The sequence below is a fragment of the Desmodus rotundus genome, chromosome 4, assembly GCF_022682495.2.
Source record: "Desmodus rotundus isolate HL8 chromosome 4, HLdesRot8A.1, whole genome shotgun sequence".
NCBI classification, from domain to species: domain Eukaryota; kingdom Metazoa; phylum Chordata; class Mammalia; order Chiroptera; family Phyllostomidae; genus Desmodus; species Desmodus rotundus.
In genome coordinates, this window is record NC_071390.1 from 157,516,551 (window position 1) to 157,532,347 (window position 15,797).

Here is a 15,797-nt window from a genome sequence, read left to right on the forward strand (position 1 = left end):
GCCACACTCTTCTTTTCTGATGTTTTGTGGTGTGTTGTTTTTTTTTTTTATAATAGCCGTCCTAGTAGGTGGAAAGTATTATCTTATAGTTTTGATTTATGTTTCCCTGATTACTAATGATACTAAGGATTATTTTTTATGTGCTTATTGGCCATTTTTCTGTTTTCATTGGATTTTCAAAGTGCTGTTCCCACTCTTAATTGTATTGTTTGTTGAATTGTAAGAATTCTTTATATATATTCTGAATATTAAACCCTTATCAGATATTTCCTAAGTCCAAGATCATGAAGATTTCCCCCTATATCTTCTTCTGAGAGTCTCATAGGTTTTTTTTAGCTCTTAAATTAGATCTTTGACCCATGTTAATTTCTGTATATGATTTAAGGTAATGAATGGATCAGCTTTGTTCTTTTGCTTGTGCATATCTAGGTTTTCTAAAAACTGTTTGCTGAAGAGACTCTTCTTACTAATTGATCTTAACATCCTTTTAAAAATCAATTTAATCATATATGTGAGGATGTTCTGGGTTCTCTATTTCATTGCATTGGTCTATGCCTACACTTATGTCAGTACCAACCATACTGCCTTGATTACTACCGTAGGTCTCTGGTAAGCTTCAAAATCAGGAAGTTTGAGTTCTTCAACTTTGTTCTTCTTTTCTAAGCTATGCTTGGTGACTTTCATATAGCACTGCATTATTTAGCATGGAAAATTTAATGAGCAAAACTTTAAAATTCTTTCTAAAAATTAAATTTATTCAATTGACTATAGTCAACAGGTGAGAAGAATGGAAAATTATGGTCTCCAGATGAAGAGGTTTCCCCTGAAGTACTGGCAAAGGTAAATTTTTGTAGGTCTTGATAGCATTTATGTTGAAATAATGAACATTCATAGATATCCTTTTTTGAACCTAATAGTTAGTAATCATTTTTAAATGAGGTGCTTTATTTTTAAACCAAAAGTTGTGTTTCTCAAAGAAACTGTAGTTGTCATTGTGTTATTGATATAGACAGATATGTCTGCATCTTGGGTAGACCTTCCTGCCTGCTAAAACAGTTTCAGTGAGACTGTCTTACTCAGAGATCGTTTGCAGAATGTCGATGCTCAAACACATCTCAGGTATAGCCTCCCCACCAGTCTACCTACCTACAAGCATATGAATATTAACTTGGCAAAAACAGATAGTTGTGATCGAATTGGTAACTCTTAATAGATGTAAATTGTACCTCATAAAGCTAATTTTTAAAGTGGCAGTGTTGGGATTTAAAACTAGACTTCTCCATTGTTTTCTTCTGTTTCACCTTGTAAAACATCATTATTTTATCAATTCCTTTTTCCATGTTGTCAATAAATATTGTAAATAATACCTGTATCCTTTAGGTAGCGCTTTCACATGACCACAAGTAATTATGGAACCTCCTAATTTTTTTCATCAGAATGTTAAGTGAGACTGTAGACTTGATGGTTTCATCAAAATAATTTTTCAGTACTACAAAAAATACTATAGTTTATCTAAATAGTTATAGTTATTTTTAATCATTATAATTGGTATAGTTTAAGTAGTTATTTTAAACAACATATTTTCAAATAATTTGAAACTGTTGGGCAAGTATTCAAGTATGAAAGACATAAATTCAGGAACCAGACCTTAGTTATCTGTCATAATAACGTCTCAGTCGCTTTATTGTGCAAATCATACTTCCCTCATAGATTTGCTTGGAGATTAAATAAATTAATACATATACAGCCCTAGGAAAAGTGCCTAGTGCAGATTAAACAGAATAAAGATTAGTCCTTATTGTTATTATTATTCTACAGACATGTTTAATAAAGCATGTCTGATGGCAATTAAGTCATCTCACCTAATTAACATACATTAATTTCCCTTTAATTGGAATTTTAAGTTGCTTTCTTTTTTTAGCATGTTAATATTTTATAGGTACAGGCAATTAAACTTCTGGTAAGGTGGCTGTTGGGTATGAAAAACAACCAGTCTAAATCTGCCAATTCAACTCTTCGGTTATTATCAGCGATGTTGGTTAGTGAGGGTGACCTGACAGAGCAGAAGAGGATTAGGTGAGATTTTTTTCTTCCTTTTCAACTTTTTTAACTCAAAATGTTGATAGAGCTTACATAGGAATTTTTTACTTAATTAATGTTGAATGTTGTAATTACACTGTGTATTTTGGAATTAAATTATATGTACTCACTTGGGGTTTACATTTCAATAGTGATGATATATTTTTCTTCACTCCTAAAGGCTGAACTCTTTCCAATAAATTTTTAGTCATAATCACTATAGGAATGAGTTAGCTTCAGCATTTGGTTCAATTAATCTATTGTTCGTTGAATTACTACTCTTTGCAAAACACTGTGAAAAGCATTGCAGTAAAAACAGGTAAGATTCAGTTCCTGCCTTCAAGGAACTTGCCCACCCTGTAGTATAGTGATTAAAAAAGTGGAGTGACTTGGTACCATGAAAGGAATAAAAATTTTAGTAGAGGTTCAAAGAAAGAAGAGTTGCAGCCTCCTGGTGCTTTGCAGAAGACTATATACAAGGTTCTACAAATACAAAATAAATGTTTTTATTTCTATGCATTTTCACTCTTCAAATCTGTGAAATTACCATCTCTTCTTTGTGTTCTTTTTTTTTTTCAAGATTTTATTTATTTTTAGAGAGGGAGAGAAACATCAATGTATGCTTGCCTCTCATGCACCTCCCCCACCGGGGACCTGGCCTGCAACCCAGGCATGTGCCCTGACTGGGAATTGAACCAGTGGCCTTTTGGTTCGCAGGCCGGCACTTAATCCACTGAGCCACACCAGCCACAGCTTCTTTCTGTTCTTTTTAAGATGAAAATAAAAGCCAAAGTTTTTATGGTACTACTAGCTTATTTTAAATTCTTGATATATTAGGTTTCAAAAGTACCAACAGAATAACTAAAGAATCCTACTTGTGATTCATTCTTAATTTAAAATTCATGTTAGTGAGCAGAATTCATTATTCATTTATGCATACAGTATTTATTGAGTACTATCAATATCAGGTACTGCTATGTTTTTTAAACATACAAAAATCTCTCCCTCCAAGGAATATGTGTTCTAGTGGAAGAGATAGAAAATGAGCAATTACAGTAAAGCTGATGACTGTTTCGATAAACTGAAGAAAACCACAACAAATTAGTTTTATCATAGAATAAGCCAGGGGTAGCTTTGTATGAACAGATTGAGGATTAGAGCTGAGTTAGGAGCAATGAGGAGTTTTAAATTTGGGGAAATTATGTGCGTGGCAAAGGCTTAATAAAATGAGCTCTTACAAATCAGTGATAAATAGGATCACAAGTAGAGATGAAGACTACATATTTATTATCACTTTTTAAAAACATTTAGCATCACTAAATACAATTTAAACTTAAGTAATACATCTAGCCTATCGAATCAGCAAAAAAAAAAATTTATTTTTTATTTTATTAAATTTGATTTTTGATTTTAGAGGTGAAGGGAGAGAGAAAGGGGGAAGAGAAATATCAATATGAGAGAGAAATATCAATTAGTTGCCTTCTGTATATACCCTTACATGGGACTGAACCTGCAACATTTCAGTTTGTGGGACAATGCCCAGCCAACTGAGCCACACCTGCAGGGGCTAAAAATATATATGTGTTTTTATATATGGGCCCAGGGAAATGGGTTCCCTCATTACTCCAGTGAGCATAATTGTCACAGTCTTGGCAGGACAGTTTGGCATTTTGTGTCTAGACCCTTAAAAATGTTATCCTTTGATTCAATTTTTACACTCATGAAATAGAAGAATCATACAAAAAGATACAAACGTTTTTTCCAGCATTTTTGATCATCACAAAAAATAGGGGAATAGTTCATTAGAGAACACATATCATGAAATATTGGGCAGATCCTAATTAGATATTACATATTCCTTGCTTTAACTTAGGCTGTAGAATCAGAAACATAAAATTCTATAGTCTATTTACTAGCTGTGTGAACTTGTATCAATTTTCTAAGCGTCAATTTTTTCATTTTATGGAGTGAAAATTAAATGAGATAAAGGCCATAAAGTGTTTCTCATGCTGCCTGGCACAGTTAAGCACCCAAATAGTAGCTATTATTTTTGACCCCATATTTTGCCATATATAATGCGCATCCACGTTTTTGTGCACATTATACATGGGATTATTATACCTATGGTATGTAATCATTATACCCATGTACAACACACATCCTATTTCTTCTTCAAAAATTTTGGCCAAGCTCTGGCTGGTGTGGCTCAGTGGATTGAGTGCTGGCCTGCAAAGCAAGGGGTTGCTGATTCAATTCCCAGTCAGGGCACATGCCTGGGTTATGGGCCAGGTCCCCAGTGGGGGCCATGTGAGAGGCAACCATACACTGATGTTTCTCTCCTCCCTCCCTTCCCCTCTAAAAATAAATCAATAAAATCTTTTAAAATTTTGGGGCCAAAAAATGTGCAGTACACACAACAAAATTTGGTGATTCCTGAACCATTTGCCTCAGAAGCCGTTTAAGGGGCCCCCATTGTTACTAGTGCTCACTTTGACAATCCTGTTATCCAAGAGTACATACAAGAGTCTCCTCTTACATGCTAAATAGTCCCTTGTGGATTCAGGACAGATTTCCACATCTCCTGCAGTCTTCAAAATATTAAAGCCATGCCATCCTCCACATAGAAGTTGAAGAAGATTGTACTTTCATCCCATTCATTTATTTTACTATTTAGTAATAAAAGGCCACTGAACAGGGATGGGAGTGCATGAACCTTCTAGGTTCCCTTCAAAAACTTGCTGATGCAAACGAAAGTCTTCCCCAGAGGTTGGTACCTGAGATAGACACTGGCTGTCATCTCCATATCTTTACCTTTTAGATATTTGTCTGCTGCCTCTTCTGGTACAAATCACTTCCTATTTTCTAGCTCCTCCATTTTGTCAGACCTATGTAGGCTTGAGGTAAATTTTTATTACATGCATGTATATATGCATGTGCATTTAAAAATTGTTGGAAATAGATTTTAAATAATAGGTGATTTTTAATTTGTTTTTTAATAAAATTTTCTACAATGAATGTGTATTCCTTTTAAAATGAGAAATATAGTTACTAATGTAAATGATTCTTTGTAGCACTCTAGTTAGTGCGTTTGTGATCATAAGCAGAGTTTCTTGGCTGTGGCACAGGATCTAAGCTAGAGCATAACTAAAAATGAAGGCAGATAAATTTATTGTTGGTAGTCACAGTGATTTGATCCTTTGCCCTGTGTTGAGTTCAAGAACTCAAAGTAGCTTTCCCATATTTGTAGATTATGTCATTTTAAGCATAAATTATGCTCAAGATCTTAATACTCAAAAAGGGATCAAAGCATTTTTATGAATGATAATGGTTATAGGAAATGTTTATTTCTTTTTTGTTTATAGTAAATCTGATATGTCTCGCTTGCGATTAGCTGCTGGTAGTGCCATAATGAAGCTTGCTCAGGAACCTTGTTACCATGAAATTATAACCCCAGAACAGTTTCAGCTCTGTGCACTTGTTATTAATGTAAGTAACAATCTTATTTTTGTCAACTACTTGACCTTCAGAGTGAAATACATTTACTTTCTGTGGCTGCAGATCCATATATTGTATGGATTTATGCACAGACAGCGTTGTATTTAAGTATTTTTGGTTTTGTGCTGCTCTAGGATGAGTGCTACCAAGTAAGGCAGATATTTGCTCAGAAACTGCATAAGGCCCTTGTGAAGTTACTGCTTCCATTGGAGTATATGGCGATTTTTGCCTTGTGTGCCAAAGATCCCGTGAAAGAGAGAAGAGCACATGCACGACAGTGTTTACTAAAAAACATCAGTATACGCAGGGAGTACATTAAACAGAATCCTATGGCTACTGGTAAGTAACTTTGAAAGTTCCTGGTATGCAGGTACATCTTGTCAATATATCATTTGGGGGGAGATTTTTTTATAACATTGGGACTTTTATCGAATGCTATCAGGGTAATTATGATGTACTTAAAATCTAAAGTTCTGGTTTCTGAGTCCTCTTTATAATGCATAATAATGTTCAAGGGAACTGCATTTTTTTAATGGGAACCAGCAGAATGACTTGATTAGAACACTTTGCTCAAATGTCAGCAAGTAAAGAATTATTCTAGCTTTGCCAGGGACCCTCTGTATCATTTTATTTATTCTTTTGGTTTTAGTAGCCTTTAAAATTATTTTAGTATTAGGTTTTATGTTGCCTGTAATTTAGAATGACTGAGGGGAAAAAATGGAAACTGAAGTGGTTAAAATGGAAAACTAGGGAAGGATTTTATAAGGATGTTATTACGGTTGTTAATAATAATGTTTTCATTTTAGAGAAATTATTATCACTGTTGCCTGAATATGTCGTTCCATACATGATTCACCTGCTAGCCCATGACCCAGATTTCACAAGATCACAAGATATTGATCAGCTTCGTGATATCAAAGAGTAAGTCAGGTTGATTTTCAAGAATTTTTTTAAAATTATTTTTTTTAATAATTTTTTTCTTACTATTCCCATTAGAATAAAAACCTTTTTATAGTTTTTTATTTTATTTTATTTTTTACTACTTGTATTAATATGGACTTCAGTTACTTCTGTTTGACAATTTAGAAAGCCATGTAGTAAAAATGTCTCCTTTAAACTAAACTTCACTTTCAACCTCAAAAAACAATGCCTAAAAATATGTGTGAACACACAAAATATTCTGTGGCAAGACTGGTAATACAATATTAGGTTTTTTACACCAGTTACAAATTTGTCTCTAGAGGAAAGACAGGCAAGTAAACAATTACAAAACACTGGTTCAAGAAGTGTTTTTTATGTAAAGTAGAACTTTGTATTTGATGCAGCGTAAAAGAGTGAGAGACGGCCTAAGGTTGTCTACAAATGCCCTCCAAAAAACTTTAATGCAATGCTTTCTTTCTTTCCCATTGCTGGCTTTTGCTTTGTGCTCTTAAATTGGAACCTGCAGTTTGTGTTTGAAATCTTATCATTTTTCAATGTGGGACATTAAGTTTTATTTCGAGTTGTAATTGACATTTATTTCTGTGTCCTGTAGCTTTGGGCACTGGAATTGTGACAAAATCTTAACAGGTGGGAGAGATGTTGTATCTTATCCAGCATTACCGTTAAGCGTCAGACTATGAGATCCTTAGATTTTGAAGGCTTGTCACTTTATTGTTGTTTGTTCCAGCACATCAGTCCAGTGATGTTGTCTTTATACAGTAGTGCCCCCTTATCCACAGTTTTACTGTGCATGGTTTTAGTTACCCATGGTTAACCTTGGTCTGAAAACAGTAAATGGAAAATTCCAGAAATAAACAATTTATAATAAATTCATAAATACCAGTTGCACATCATTACGAGAGGTGTGATGAAATCTCACACCTCTCACTCCATCTCTCCCTGTACCATCAGGACATGGATCATTCTTTTGTATAATTGTTCCATTTTATTAGTTATTGTTAACCTTTTACTGTGCCTTATTTATAAATTAAACTGTCACAGGAATGAACGTATAGGAAAAAACAGTATATAGGGTTCAGTACTATCCATGATTTCATGCGTCCACTGTTAGAGAGTATCCCCCACAGATGGAGGGGACTGCTGCATTTCAGATGCTTGAAAATAAGTCTACGTTGATATATATTTTAAGAAGCTACAGAATTAGGTTTCAGGAGACACAGGTTCTAATCACGGCTATGTGACTGAAAAGGATTCTTGGATTCAATTCCTGTGAGTGTGTGTGTGTGTGTGTTGGGGAGCTTCCCCACACCAAGAAGCAATTTTTGGACACCAGCAGAGTGCCTTAAGAATTCAATTTAATGCTGACACTATCTACCAGGAGATAGAATCAGATTTCACAGGTGCAGGGCTTGGTCCCTCAAGACCACCCTCGACCTAAGACGTCACTGGCGTATTGAAGTTCCATACTATTGTGGTATCACTATTTCTCCCTTGAAGTCTGTTTATATTTGCTTTATATATTTAGGTGCTCCTATGTTGGGTGCATAAATATTTACAATTGTTAACATCTTCTTATTGGATGGACTTTATCACGTAATGCCCTTTTTTTTTGTCTGATACATGTGTAGCTATTCCAGCTTGATTTGCATGCAGTATCTTACCGTCCCTTTACTTGGAATCTGTGTATGTCCTTACACCTAAAATGTGTCTCTTGTAGGCAGCATATAGGTAGATGGTTTGGGGATTTTTTATTCATTCAGCTACTCTGTCTTTCAATTGGATAATTTAGTCCATATAAAGTAATTATTGATACATACTTATTGCCATTTTGTTGTTTTCTAGCTGTTGTTCTAGTTCCTCTCTGTTCCCTTCTCTTACTTTCTTCCTTTGTAGTTTGATGCCTTTCTTTAGTGTTTTGCTTAAATTCCTTTCTCTTTATCTTTTGTGTATTTATTGTAACAGTTTAAGTTGGTAACAACTTAAGTTTGATCCCATTCTGAAGCTCAACATTTTTATTCCCCCACCCCCATTTTGTTTTTAATATCACATTTTTCACCGTATTATCTTGTGTACTCCATAACTAATTATTATAATTATAGTATTTTTCTTTTGTCTTTTAACCTCCATTATAGTTTTATAAGTACTTAATCCACTTCCTTTACTATGAATTTACTTTCCTAGTGAGATTTATTCTTTTACATGTGTTCTTGTTATTAATTAGAACACTTCCAGTAACATTTCTTGTTAAGGCAGTTTAGTGGTAGTGAATTCCTTCTGCTTTTACTTCTCTGGAAAACTCCGTTTCAACTTTGAGTGATAATGAAGTTTTTTCTTTTAGGGCTTTGAGTATGTCATGCCACTCCTTTTGGCCTCTAAAATAGAATGAAAAATCTGCCCATAGCCTTATGGGGGTTCTTTTGTACATAATAAGTCCCCTACTTAGTGCTTTTAATATTCTCTCCTTGTCTTTAACTTTGATGTTTTAATTATAATGTGTCTTAGTGAGGATCTCTTTGAGTTCATATTATTTGGAACTCTTCCTGGATCTGATGTTCTTTTTCTTTCTCCACCTTAGGAAAGTTTTCAGCCATTCTCTCTTCAAATATTTCTGCCTTCTCTCTCTCCTTCTGGGAAGCCTATAATGTGAATGTTAGTCTGTTTGATCTTGTCCTATATGTCTCTTATGCTATTGTCACTTTCTTTTTTCCTTTTTGCTGCTCTGATTAGGTGAGTTCCACTGCCTGTCTTCAGATCGGCTGATCCTTCTGCTTCACCTGGTCTATTATTAAACCCCTCTGGTGTATTTTTCAGTTCTGTTATTGTATTCTTAAGTTCTGTGACTTATATTTGGTACTTTCTAAGATTTTCTCTTTCTCTGTTGAAGTTCTCGCTGTATTCATCCAAACATTTTATGACTTTTGCTTTGAACTCTTTAATCGGATAAACTACTTACCACCATTTTGTTAAGGGGTTTTTTTTTAGTGAGGTTTTATGTTATTCTTTCATTTGGAACATGTCCCTCTGATTCTTCATTTTACTTGACTCTCCATGTTGGTTTCTGTGCATTGGGTCACAGGTGGCAAACCCAAGGCCCGCGGGCCTAATCCAGCCTGGCACCTTGTTTCTACCTCACGGTAGCGCCGAGCTCCTTGCCCCCAGTTAAGGAGTAGTTACATTTATACAGTCCTTAAATTACATTTGTCCCTTTGAAGGCAACCACGGAGCTGATGTGGCCCCTGGTGAAAATGAGTTTGACACCCCTGCATTTAGGTGAAAAAACCACCAGTGGCTTCTTGTGGGGGTTGAATCTTTTTGTTGAGCTCTGCCCCAGCTCTTAGTCATTTCTCCAACCTTTTAGCTTGCTCGTCCAAGCAGCCTATTACATTTTTCATAGCTTTAAGTAGTTGAGAGTGTGCCAAGACCTGTCAAGGTTTGAAGGGGTTGGGAATCTCAGCACGAAGATTCATACTGACTGGAAGCCAGACCCTGAGGCATTAGCTTTAAAAGTATGCAGTTATGTAAAGTCCTGAGAGGTTGCAAGCATAAGCCCCACTGTCCGCCAGAGCCAAGCAACCTGGAGGTGTCCACTGGGATGCAGTCGCAAAAATCAGGGCTCCAGACAAGTGGACAAGCTCCTTCCTGAGAGAGATCAGCACTCTGGAGCAAGGCAGAGGGGAAGTGCCAAGCTGGCTTCCACAGCCTATGATCCTTGAGGCAGCTCTCTGGGCCCCACTACCTGTGTGTCCAACCTGAAGCCTGCCTCCAGGACAAGGAAAGAGGCCTCCTTCACAGAAACTTGGGATGTTATGCCTCAGTCCACTGTCTGTGCAGTGGCCTGGGGATGGTAATCTTGAATTGCCATGAATTGTCCTTCCTATTGCCACAGTTCCATGGGACCAAGGAACACGAACCTCTCTGGCCACCAGAACCAAGTGATCAAAGGGAGTTCCCTGTGTGTCATCCACAAAAACTGGCCATCAGGTGCATGTAATGCTTTCCTCTAAGTGCACTGGAGTATGCAGAGGGTAAACATGAATATACTGCCTACCTTCTAAGATCATAGTTAGCTCACAGATGTGCTTAATTAGAGGCCTGCCCCTCAGGCCACAGTCATGATGATTAGCTAATAGGCTTCCTTCACAGAAACACTGAGCCCCTGCGTCTGTTGATCCTTGCTGTGCTCTGGAGGTGGTAGCTGTTTAAGAACTCTTGGGTACAGTCTTGTGGGACCCTTAAGTGTAAGCCCCACTGGCCACCAGAGCTGGGCGATGTAGATATATCTCCTGGAACAGTCACAAAAATCAGAGCACCAGACAAATATGTGCCCCTTTGTAGGTGACACCAATTATCACAGTCCCATGTGACCAAGAATACAAGCCCCTGGACTCCAGAGGCCAGCCAATGAAGAGGCATCCCCTGGGCAGAAGCCACAAAAAATGGGCCATCGGACACATGTAAAGGGTTCCCTTCTGGTGCTACTGGTTCTCTGGAGCATGGCAAAGGGAGAGTACCAAGATGGCACCTGCCAGTCTTCATCCCCAGAGGGTATTCTAGCAGGTCCCTAAATGTGTGTGTTAAATTAGCTGCCTGCCCCTTGGGAAGAGGTTTTAATATAAGCAGGTGAATCTCCTTCACTATAAGTCTGGACATGATCAGCTGCCTCTGAGCTAGACCCTGGGGCGAGTGAGTTCAAGTGCATGAGCCCATTTCAGATTGGGCCCATACCATCTTGTGGGTCTCAGGACACAAGCCTTGTTGGTTTTCAAAATTAGATGTTTTGGGGGCTTATCTCTTAAGTGTCTTAAAAGTTGGGGTGCCCAATGTGGGGTTTGAATCCTTTGTTCCTCCAGGGCAAAGTTCCAGGTTTTGAGTTCCCTCTGGGTTATGGGTCATAGCATTCGGGTTACGGGTTAGGGTAAGCTTGTGTTAGCCTTTCCTACCCATTTAGATGTGGTTTTCTTCCTGTTTCCCAATGTGTGGTGGTCAGTCAGCCACCCTTTATGGTTTTTGAAGAGGAAATTGTTCTATATGTGGCTGTAGACTCCTGTGTCTGTGGGAAGAGGTGAGTTCAAGATCTTCCGATGTCGCTCTCTTGAACCAGACCAACTTTTCTGTTTTGTTTAATTGATCTTCTCTCTGGTTTTTCTCTCCACTATTGAAAATAGGTTATTGAACTGTCTGATTGTTATTGTTAGCACTGCCTGTTTCTCTCTTTAATTCTGTCAATTTTTGCTCCAAAGATTTTGGAACTCTGTTGTTAGGTTCATATTTATTTATAATAGTCACAGCTTCTTGCTGGATTGAACCATTCATTGGTATAGTCCTTCGGGTCTCTTGTAATCTTTTTTTTTTTACTCTAAATTCATTTTGTCTGATAATAAAATAGACACTAGTTTCTTTTGGTTACTGTTTCCATGAAATATATTTTTCTATCCTTTTACATTCTTATATGTAAAGTGAGTTTCTTATAGACAGCCTGTGGGGGGAATTTTTTTTTTTCTTAATTCATTCTGATCTCTGCTTTTTAATTGAGAGATTTAATTTATTTTCATTTAAAGTATTTACTGATAGAGGGCCCAGAGGCATATGAAAAGATGTTCAGCATCACTAGCCATCAGAGAGATGCAAATTAAAACCACAATGAGATACCACTTCATACCAGTAAGAATCACCATCATAAACAAATCAACAAACAAGTGTTGGAGAGGATGTGGAGAGAGGGAACCCTAGTGCATTGTTGGTAGTAATGCAGACTGGTGCAGCCACTGTGGAAAACAGTATGGAATTTCCTTAGGAACACTAAAAAAGGAACTGCCTTTTGATCCAGCAATTCCACTGCTGGGATTATATTCTAAGAGCCCTAAAACACCAATCCAAAAGAACCTATGCACCCCAATGTTCATAGCAGCACAGTTTACAATAGCCAAGTGCTGGAAGCAACCTAAGTGCCCATCATTAAATGAATGGATCAAAAAACTATGGTACATTTACACAATGGAATTCTATGCAGCAGAGAGAAAGAAGGAGCTCCTACCCTTTGTGACAGCATGGATGGAACTGGAGAGCATTATGCTAAGTGAGATAAGTCAAGTAGTGAGGAACAAATATCATATGATCTCACCTTTAAGTGGAATGTAATCAACAAAAGACAAAAGCAAGCAAAATATAATCAGAGTCATTGAAATGAAGAACAATCTGACACTAACCAGAGGGGAGGTGGGAGGGGATAATGGGGGGGAAGGGTTTTCTGGAACAACTATAAAGGACACATGGACAAAACCGGGCGGGGGGGTGGGGGGGGCGGGCGGCAGTGAAAGCAAGGGAGGGAGGTGGGTTTGGCTGGGGCAGGGAGTGGTGGGGGGGGGAATGCAGACAACTGTAATTGAACAATAATTAAATAATAAAAAATAAAGTATTTACTGATAGAGGATTTACTTCTGCCAAGTAACTATTTGTTTTCTCTGTATCTTATGTATATTTTGTTACTTAGTGATTCCCATTAACATCTTAAACTTGTAACAACCAAGTTTTGAATAATAGCAACTTAGTTTCAATAGTACACAGTGTGCTCTTATGTATCTCTGTCCCATGCCCTTTATGTTATTATTGTTATAAATTAAGTCTTTATACATTGTTTCCATTTGTTGAGATAACTATTTTATACATTTGCCTTTAAAATCATGTATTTTAAAAAAAGAGTTACAAATCAAAAGTATAATAATGCTGGCTTTTATATTTACCTATGTTGTCACCTTCACCAGTGTTCTTTATTTCTTCCTATGGCTTCAAGTTACTGTCTAGTGTCCCTTCACTACATCCTAAAGGACTCAGATTTAGTATTTCTTCTAAGACAGGTCTACTAAAAACAAACTCCATTAACCTAATGCTAAATTTCTCCCTTACAGTAGTTTTCTTAAAACTTACATAGAATGTAGACAAAGATTATCAAAGAATGTACACATAGATTTTCATCAAATGATTTGTTCCCTGTTGATGTAGTAAAGCAGTAGTGCCATGGCTGCCTGGGAATCATCCTGGGAACTTATTAAAAACAGGCCTTACCTTAGGTTTGTCAGTTTAAATTCCCCAAGTGATTCTGATGTTCATCCTGATTTAGCATTCACTTTTGCTTAGAAATTCAGGTGTCCCCTTCAGATACTTGATGGATTGAGTGCACAGTAACAAGTGGAAAATAGCAAAAATGGTTTGAGATGTGACTGCTTAGCTGAGTGACTTACTACTATGCACATCAGCCTCATAGCATACGCAGTTCAGCTATGTCACAGAAGAATTGCATACTTATCCCAGTTCTTCTGCACAGCTTTCAATAGTCAAAATGGCAAGACTCCGCTATGTGCTGGTTCACTCATCATTGCCAGGCACTATATATGTGAAGTCACCCAAATGTTTGTTGAATACCTATAGAATGAGTTTTTGTGCCTCATGAAACTGTCAGATTTGTTCATATTAAGCTATGTTTTCATTATGTTTAATATTTTTTATTTAACTCTCCACTGAACTGAATATTATTATCAGGCTCTTTCTACTAATGATTAGGATTTTCTTTATATTTTACTCTCATATTCAAGGAACAGAACTTCCCAAGAAGATATTTAATCCACTTAAGCACAAATACCTACATTTAGTCTCTTTAATAGGTGAATAATATGTTTACCATTTAGGTGCCTATGGTTCATGCTTGAAGTTTTAATGACAAAGAATGAAAACAATAGCCATGCCTTTATGAAGAAGATGGCAGAAAACATCAAGTTAACAAAAGATGCCCAGTCTCCAGATGAATCCAAGACAAATGAAGTAAGATATATGAGGCCACTGGGTATTAAGATGTTACAGGAAAAAATATTATGGTCCTTGTCCCAATTGTTTTTTCTATTACATGCTATATTAGATTACAGAATGTTTATACATATATATATTTATAGTCAGTTTTTATTAGATTTCATTACAGCTGAATTCTATTACTTGAGGACTGTTTATTACTCTGAAAAAGACATTAAAACTTCTACAGAGCAGTCCTGGCTGGTGGGGCTCAGTGGATTCAGTGCCAGCCTGCGAACCAAAGGGTTGCTGGTTCAATTCCCAGTCAGGGCACATTCCTGGGTTGCTGGCCAGGACCCCAGTAGGGGGCATGCAAGAGGCAACCACACATTAATGTTTCTCTTCCTCACTTTCTCCCTCCCTTCCCCTAAAAATAATTAAAATCTTTAAAAATACAAAATTTCTACAGAGCAAGGGGATAACAACTAATAAAATTACAACTGTGTTATCTTACAAACTTTTAGTAAGAGTTACAGACCAGAAAGTATTCTTTTTGTATGTTTCCTTTAATTTAGTTTGGTTTGTGTGCTATATTTTCTAAGGTTTTTTATTTATTTATTTTTTAGAGAGAGGGGAAGGGAGGGAGAAAGAGAGGAAGAGAAACACTGATGTGCGAGAGATACATTGATCAGTTGCCTCTTGCATGCCCCTAGCCAGAGACCTGGCCGCAACCCAGGCATGTGCCCTGAGAGTCAAACCAGTGACTTATTGGTTAAGAGGCCCGCACTCAATCCACTGAGCCACACCAGCCAGGGCAAAGACTTTTATTTCTTTCTTTTTAGAGAGGGGAAGGGAGGGAGAAAGAGAAGGAGAAGAACATCAATGTGCATGCAACCAGGGACCTGGCCTGCAACCCAGGCATGTGCCCTGAATGGGAATCAAACCTGCAAGCTTTTAGCTCGCAGTCCAGACCTCAGTCCACTGAGCCACTGTTCACTATTTTTAATGCATCCTTGGCATTCATGTTAAATTAAAGGTTTTTTGTTTGTTTGTTTACCAGGAGGCTACATAAGAATAAATGTCAAAAAGAAATGTGAAATATTCAAGGAATAAATAACCACACATCCTTCTTTTGATCCATTTTATGCTTTGGGTAGAATTGGTTCTTATAATTATTTTGCACTACTGAGAGCTATATATGATCTTTTTTTTCTTCCTCCCTAGAAACTTTATACAGTATGTGATGTGGCCCTGTGTGTTATAAATAGTAAAAGTGCTTTGTGCAATGCTGATTCACCAAAGGAGCCAGTCCTTCCAATGAAATTTTTTACACAACCTGAAAAGGTAATTTTCTTTTCCCTCATTTTTCTACCGCACAAACTGATTTAAGTTTCAGTTACCATCATTCCTAGTGGCAAATATTGGATTGTATTGACAATAGAGTAAAAAAATACCTCTGTGAGTTTATGAAGAAATGGGAGAGTGTCTTCCAAAGCCCTGAA

The 15,797-nt window shown here is 36.9% G+C and overlaps 1 protein-coding gene across 4 annotated transcripts in view; it reads left to right on the forward strand.

Annotated features, from left to right (window-relative positions):
- Positions 1 to 15,797, forward strand: part of PDS5A (PDS5 cohesin associated factor A) — a 110,365-nt gene that overhangs the window by 73,534 nt on the left and 21,034 nt on the right. For all 4 annotated transcript variants that reach the window (XM_053922064.1, XM_053922067.1, XM_024573847.3 and 1 more), the window contains 7 exons: positions 772 to 840; positions 1,940 to 2,076; positions 5,442 to 5,565; positions 5,709 to 5,913; positions 6,381 to 6,495; positions 14,199 to 14,331; positions 15,520 to 15,639. In XM_053922064.1, coding sequence (XP_053778039.1) covers positions 772 to 840; positions 1,940 to 2,076; positions 5,442 to 5,565; positions 5,709 to 5,913; positions 6,381 to 6,495; positions 14,199 to 14,331; positions 15,520 to 15,639 — 903 coding nt within the window. The remainder of the gene's footprint in view (positions 1 to 771; positions 841 to 1,939; positions 2,077 to 5,441; positions 5,566 to 5,708; positions 5,914 to 6,380; positions 6,496 to 14,198; positions 14,332 to 15,519; positions 15,640 to 15,797) is intronic.